Source organism: Monopterus albus, unplaced genomic scaffold, assembly GCF_001952655.1.
Source record: "Monopterus albus unplaced genomic scaffold, M_albus_1.0 scaffold133.1, whole genome shotgun sequence".
Classification (NCBI taxonomy): domain Eukaryota; kingdom Metazoa; phylum Chordata; class Actinopteri; order Synbranchiformes; family Synbranchidae; genus Monopterus; species Monopterus albus.
The window spans coordinates 2154027-2162054 of NW_018128013.1; the positions used below are offsets into that span (position 1 = coordinate 2154027).

Sequence of the window (8028 nt, forward strand, 5' to 3'; positions counted from 1 at the left end):
ACCCTTAGAGATAGGGTGAGGAGCTCGGTCACCCGGGAGGAGCTCAGAGTAGAACCGCTGCTCCTCCACATCGAGAGGAGCCAGCTGAGGTGGCTCGGGCATCTGTTTCGGATGCCTCCTGGGCGCCTTCCTAGGGAGGTATTCTGGGCATGTCCCACCGGGAGGAGGCCCCGGGGAAGACCCAGGACACGCTGGAGGGACTATGTCTCTCGGCTGGCCTGGGAACGCCTCAGCATTCCCCTGGAGGAGCTGGAGGAAGTGTCGGTAGAGATGGAAGTCTGGGCATCTTTGCTTAGACTGCTGCCCCCGCGACCCGGTCCCGGATAAGCGGAGGAAAATGGATGTATGGATGGTGGAACTCCTCCCACCAATTACTGATAATGATTTCCCAGCCAATTCCTCCTGTAAAAGCAGCACTGCAGCATAGAATCTGTCTTTAATATATCTTTATTGCCGTTGTCTGTATGCAATAGTACAGGGAGACTTGTGAGAGATGATAGGTTAATGTGAGTGTGACAAATAAGCCTGATTTGGATTACAGCTACTGCTGTTATACGAAAGAAAAGCTTGTGTTCACTTCAGTAACTTAAACTCAATTAGACAAAGATTGAAGAGCAATATAGAAAAGGAGGGCCACGCTATGATTTTGCTACATCATGACTTTCTTTGATGGTATCCATTTACTGTAAGTGAGAGGTCAGAGAGCAGCTCATCAGTGTCCATTCAAACGGGAAAGGCTCAGTGGGGAGGAGTGTTCATGATGATGATGTGGGAATGTGCTTTTACTCAAGCTGAGACACATAATGCTTTTTACTTAATGACTGGCTTCTGTGAATGAAATGAAAGAAAATCATTGATTCCTGCTTCTCAAGTGTGGGTATCTTTTCTTTGTTTAGGTAGTAAAATGGAAATCTGTTCTGGATTGCAGGAAAAATGTGTTGGTGTTTTGAAGAGGACACAGTGGGCTTTAGAAAAGTGTTCTACATTCTGTGTCCTGTAAAAGGGCTTGCAAAAAACAATGTTATAGTGCCACTTAATTTCAAGTGGAGTCACATGATCATGATTATGACCATTTCAAATCCCTGATTACAATTACCATCATTTTAATCAGCAGATATTGTGGTTAACATTAAAATATCTTCATATATAAATATAAAGATTAATATTGCCTTTCTTTTTCCTACCAGTGTTTTTTTATTTACGCCCACTGAAGCTTTTAAGCATATTACAGTATAATTTCGACTCTAACAAAAGAAAATATCAGCATTACTTTCTGGAATTGTATATGTTAAATTATTAAGTGATTGAGAAAAAAAATGACAAATGAAACAATAATGAAAATAAACCCAGTTTCATTACTAAAGGAAATAATATATTCTTATTCACATTAGAGGACTTACCAACAACAAGGTGAAGAAACTTGCAGCATGAGATGTCCTTTCCTGTCAAATAAAATGCCACAGGACTAAAAGGTGACATGTAAAGTACAAGCACCACTGGAGTTTAATGCCCCTTTCACTGGCAGCAGTATCATACTTTCTCAGGTATGGACCTGACTTGCACCAGACCAAATTATTGTTTCAGAAAGCTGATTTAAATGGGAGGCGGGTAAGCGCTGACTTCCCTCCAAGCCAATGGCCTAAATGTGCAAATCACTGCTAGAGCAAATACAACCCGAGTCTGTCCAAGAATTTTATTACCTCACTTCACATACAATTTATGACACAACACCAAAAGGGCAAATTTCTAATAACATATCCAGGCTCTAACTGCAGTCCTGCAGCTGAAATTTACTGTCAGTCATGGGATCTCCTCATTTCCAAAAGCTTCTTAGACACTTCACAGACAGGCAATTTGGTGAGAAACATGCAAACTACTGTAAAAGATGTACAAAAAAGTGACATTTAAACTGCACCAAACCAAACACACACACACACACAAGCACTTATTTAAACCTGATACACTCTTTAAATTGTGTTATTTCAAAACGTAAATTTCAGAATGCCTAATCACAAGATTCCTTTTTTTCCTCAAAATGAGGCCTACAGCTTTGGAATTATAATATTGATACATTCCTTAAAATGTCTGATCTCTTTCTCTCTCTAATATCTTCAAAAACCAAAATAATTACTAGAAGCTGAGGATAAGTTGATGAGATGTGGATGAGGATGGGGGGACTGCAGGCACCAGCAGGATTTGCTGAATGACAAACAGCATTACTGCAGGTTAAACTGACTGAAGTGGTGAGGGTCTTAAATCTAAACTTGCAAGTGTCTTGTATGTGATTGGCAGTCCTTTAACTATTAAACACAGCCTGGCTGAAAGTGTTTAATTATGTCAGTTGCAACGCACTCCAGTGGTGACACATTTTCATGGAAGTATTAAAATGTCCACAAATACTACTGACACCACTCCTAAAGCATCATTCACTACAAGGATTTCCAGTGTATGTATGGTCCATGTATGCTGAATATTCTACTTTAATAAAAAGCATGAATGGCTTGAGAACTCTCTATGGATGACACTTTTTACCACAATTTAGAACTGAAATGCAAACAAGAGAATAAAAGGCAATATGCAAGTGTTGTTCTAAAATACTGTAACTACAAAATGATGTGCACATTGTTGCGTGCTAGATAGGAATACCGTGTGTTTCCTCTTTGTGTACAATCCAATTCCCTTAACAGATCATTCGTCATTCCTTGATCTTGACCCAGAAGTCATCTTGTAGTAGCCTTAAAATTCTCGGGTACACCACTGCAAACCACTTCTGCAAACTTCCATGTTGATTGAAAGTGACAATGGCAGGAAAGATGTGTCATTTAACACTGATGGGTGAAAGCAAACCAAAGTAAAATAAGCTACGCTTTACAGAAAAAAAAAACATTATGACCCTAAACAGGGGGATCTCTGTATATGATAGACATGTTCAAGGCCTGGCTTTTTATTTTCCACTGCCAAAGCTTTCCATGGTTTTGCATTTATGATATGTATAAGTGAAGCGAGGTAAAACTGAAAAAGAAATTCTGATTAGACTGTATAGAATCACAACAAAGTGTGGCAAGTATTTTGGTAGTTTACCCACTGAAGCACCAAGCAGATATCTGCAAGAATGACAAAATGCTGTCATTATTGTTGTTCGGTTGGTCTACAGTACAGTATGCGCTTATACACCGATACACACAGAGATACCAGCACTTGCCATAATGTCCTGCACACCAGAGCAGTGGGTAAAGGGATATAAAACATGCTGAGTAGAACCATGTACCATATTAATCACAAGGAAGTTACTCAGACTCAAACTGCCATGCAGTGGTCTACTAAGAGACGATGACATCTGGATCCTTAACACCCTCTTGGAAGAGTTAATGCTTACACAAACAACATTCACAGAGCTGCTGAAACAACAGTTTAACTAATGAATTCAGCTACACAATGTTAACACAAAGGGCTTTTGTTTCCAAAGAAGACATACTGTATATAGAACTAGTGATGGTTCTCGTTTGTAATTCAAAGCAGTCAAGCTTTATTTCTCAAAGGGAGTTTTGTTAAACAGCAAAGGAAATCAAGCAGCAACAAATGAAAAAAAAAATCAAATAAATAAATTAAAGACAGCTGCAGCTGCTCCAGTGTTTATATATGGGTAGCAGGGATGTTACTTGCATTACGAATGCAGAATTGTGTTGGGTTCCCTGGTGTGAATTTTCATTAAAAGTCTTCTGTTTCCAGTGCAGAATGCTACGTAAGGAAATGTCACACAAGCTCAAACTCATTAATATGCAGCACCAGTCCTGAGGGACTTTAGCTTATTTCCCTCCACCCCTTAATGAATTAACTGTTGTCTAAATTATACCTTGAAATGAACTATTCAAACTATTCAGAGAGGCATCGTGAACTTATGGCGTAGCAATATTGCAAACATTCTTAGGGACCTTCATAAGATGAACCTACAGTATTAGATTCTTCCATTTGTCTGTTCAAAATGAGAAATTAGAAACCACTAGTCAAAGGTTTGGACACATGTTCCTATTGAACTGAATGACTCGTAGTATACTTTATATATTACAGCACTTTCTGAGGTACAGAAAAATATAACTGAATTATTTTATTTTGGCTCTCGACAGCACCACGTTACTCCTGCTGGGTCAACACAAAAAACGAATTAATGTTTTCATGACATGTACAGTATAGTAATAAACAATACTTGTGGATGTTTCCCCAAATAAAACAGGACCACTGTTCAAATTCTCCTTACTTGCTTTTATGTCTAACAGTGGCTCCTACAGTATATACAACTGGGTATGGAAACTAAATTAAAATATAAAAAGTGTAAGTAGCAACAAGTATGAAACACTTTCAGGTATTGAAAGCTGAATTAGTGCTGAAATAATTCAATCTATCTGCAGGTTCTTTGTGGCTGAATTAATTGTTTGTCACTTATCTAGAGCTGCAACAATTAGTCAACTAAATGTTTAGTCAAACAATAAAATAATCTGCAACAAATCTGATAAACGATTCATCAATTGAGTAGCCTTTCAAGCAAAAATAAAACTGTCTGGCTTCAGCTTCTCATTTGTGAGTATTCTTAGTTTTATTTATTTAACCTGAAAGGAAACTCAATATTTTGTTAGACAAAAACACTATCTATGGACATGTTTTCACTTTTTTCTGATTTTTAATAATAGGCCTAATAATAATCAAGAAATGAATAGTTCGATTAACTGATAATGAATTCATTTGCTAGTTGCAGACTTACATTTAGTTGTAGCCCCAAATTTATCAAACACACACACAAAAACATCTCACATGCTGTGTTTGCTGCATTTTTTTTTACATCACTGTCAGCATCATATATTTGAGATTAGAACTTTTGGTTGGATAAAATCAGCAATCTGAAAACCACATTTTTGGATCTGAGAAATTCGGATGGACATGCTTCACTGTTCTCTAATATTTTAAAGACAAACAGATTAACTGGAAAAATGAAATGACACTAACTAATGATGAGAATACTCTAATCATTACTACGGTAAATTAGCAGATGTGCATGTCATTTTTGGCCATATGTTTAAATTTTTATTATTATTTCTCATTCAGACATGTCTCAAGTTCAATCAGGAACCTTTTCTGTCTTTAGAAAGCATTCACTTTAGGCAATGTACTTGATTTTGACAGTGATATACTGGGCAGTTAGGCATATATTTTAAGTGATAAAAATGGGTGAAAACATGTTTATAGTCCTCAAAACTAACAAAAACTTCTAAACAATACTTATGCCTACTTGGTGATAACAAAACTATTTTATTGAGAAATTTTACTTAAGCCATTATGACTTTGGCTTAACTTGGTTTTCTTTGGATTTGCTGAGTTTTAAGAGATGCCTCATAATAATTTTCAGCTTGTCACTGCTTTGGGCTTACCACAGATCGGTGTTGACAACCTAGAATCAGTTCAGTTTGCAGAGTTTTTATTGGTGTGTTAGTTTAGTGTCGTGTACATAATTAGACACAGACTACTGCATGCTTACTGAAAAGTCAAATTCCCACAGTCATCCTAGTGGTCTAGGAGTTTAAGATGCTTGGCGTGTAATCTTTTTCAAGCCCTAGAGATCCTGCTAAAGACCCTTTTCACATGACACCCCCCTTTTCTCAGTCCCTCCTCATTTCTCATCAGGTTATACTCTGTGCTCTCTGACAAAGCTACAGCCTCAAAAATGTTTGGGAAAGGTCCAGATTTCTGCATAAATTAAACATCACTATGAATATTTTATTTATGAGAAAGTCTGCAGAGCATGTGTGTCAGCCATGCCACTGTTAAATAGCAACAGACTCAGCTAAAAGGATACTAACAACTGCCTGACAAGGCCCATCTTATGGTTTTGTACCTATGAGTGTATACAGTATTTCTGTTTATCATTTAATATAAAGTATATGGCAACTTTTATAAAGGAGTCATTCACTGTACATTGCATATATGAAAATGAGACATCAAAAAGACACTGCACAATTAGTATGTAAAATGTATGAACGAAAAGAAAATTCTAACAGACTTGTGACAACAAACACACATGGGCAGATGAAGCAGCTCAGCAGAGCCAGAAGCCAGACCTGCTTTGTAGCTGCTTTCATGTTGATTTCTGACTTGGCCCAATAGCGTATCCAAAGCAATGTATCCCAATCACTAAATCCACACAGTCACGCACATCCAAAGACTCGGAGATGATCAGGTGCCTTAATTTGGCACTGGAAACAACACAGAGCCCCTCTCAGTGCTCACAACAACAGAGGGGAGTCCTCACAGCAGCGGCGGCGGCTGCAGAGGGGATTCAGCACCATGGACAGCAGCCAACAACACAAACCACTTTGCTTGCTGCCAAACTCACTGTTCGCCGAAACAACCAACAAAACTGGTGAATTCAGAGGACGCTGGCTGCATGCTTACTATCCTGTTAACTAGCAAGCAGTTTCCTCCACACGTGCCTATCCGAGCCACGTGTGTAAACTAGGGGAAATATGTAACAGAAGGCTCCTACAGATGTAGCTACTTATTGCTGACTATAACACAATGTTAAAACTGCAATTCGGTTAGCATTGGGGTGCTATGCGGCCTATTACTGTAATAATAAGAGCTAGCTTATATATTCAGCTAAATTATATTCTTCATTTAACCCGCCACTGTTATCTATCGAAGTCGCTAATTATCGACCACTGAACAACAACTTATTGTATATAAATCAGACTGCTTTAGGTCTCCTGTATGTGTTGTTGCTATAGCCAGTAACCTATACTGATTTCAAAACAGTGAGAACATGGCATGTAGCCAGGGCTAAGCTAATAGGCAGAAGCTCCGGTGTAACAATAAAGAGATGGGGGCTTAATTTGTTCAGCGGCTTTAGTGGCTAAGGAACAGCGCAGGCAGCCCTGTTGTAAAAACTCACCTAAGACGAAAAAGGGGAGCTCTGTGTTTTCTAGGTCGTCCACCACCACGACGTCTCCGGGAAAGTCGTTTCTTACGGAGAACAGCAGCTTGGGCTCGGAGGCCGACGGGCTGTGCATGATGCTCAGGTCGTTTTCCCTCAGAAACGGCAGCGCCGAGACGGTAACGCTTTTCACCTTGCACTCCGTGTCCTGGCTTTGGTCCTCGTCGCCGTTTAGACATCGAACATTGGTTGTATGGACGACCAGAAGGACCCACGCGAGCCCCAGCAGCAGCAGTCTCGGCCCCATGTTGATGCTCACCACCTCCGTGGCTCCGTTTCCTCTTCCCTCCTAGCTCTTATCTGTCAGGCTGCTTTAGTCGCTCAGCCCGGCGGATGAGAGAGCAGCAGAGCGAGCGAGGGGGACGTGATACACCGGCGGGCACTCAGCGTGTGGGAGACAAACGCCTGTTCTTACTCGCATATAATGAATCACATGATTATTTAGTTGACATCCCTCTTTGACTGTGTGGGTCTTGTAATGTCGCTGGCCGCTGTAGCGCGCTTTAGTCAATCACTAAACTTTACCAGTGATTCATTAATGGTTAAGTATAGATTACCAACAGGACATGCACCCAGAATGCCCCAGAGGTCCCATCACCAAAAGCATAATCATTTCTAATTTAATTGCAGGCTACATTTGCCCTCTCATATAAATTTGCATATCATCTAAGTCCACTGAAGATAGTTTTGCTGAGCCATGACTGGGTGGGCAGTCAACTGGGTGACTGCCTGACTGATGGTGTAGATGCACAAGCTGAAATGAAATGCTCATTGTCAACTATAGATATATAAGGAGCAGAAGATGTTTGGAAGTGGAGGACTTTAAAGAGGACACTGAAAAAAGATTTTAGGCAAGAGCCAATGCAAAATATGTGGAGTCTATTTTTTAAAAGTTTAGCAGAAAGGGGACAAAACATAATAGCCAATACAAATAAAGAAAAGATCTACAGCAAAAAATTATCCCACAGCCTCAAAACCAGCTCCCACTGACTACTAACCAGACTTTAGGCTTTTATCTGGTCTTACCTAACTGGAATATACGTGTGTCT

At 39.6% G+C, this 8028-nt stretch overlaps 1 protein-coding gene across 1 annotated transcript in view; it reads right to left on the reverse strand.

Annotated features, from left to right (window-relative positions):
- astn1 (astrotactin 1) overlaps positions 1 to 7459 on the reverse strand; it is a 448006-nt gene extending 440547 nt beyond the window's left edge. Inside the window, 1 exon segment of the mRNA XM_020613364.1 lies at positions 6938 to 7459. Coding sequence (XP_020469020.1) covers positions 6938 to 7226 — 289 coding nt within the window. The 5' untranslated portion in view covers positions 7227 to 7459.
- Positions 7460 to 8028: the final 569 nt, after the last annotated feature.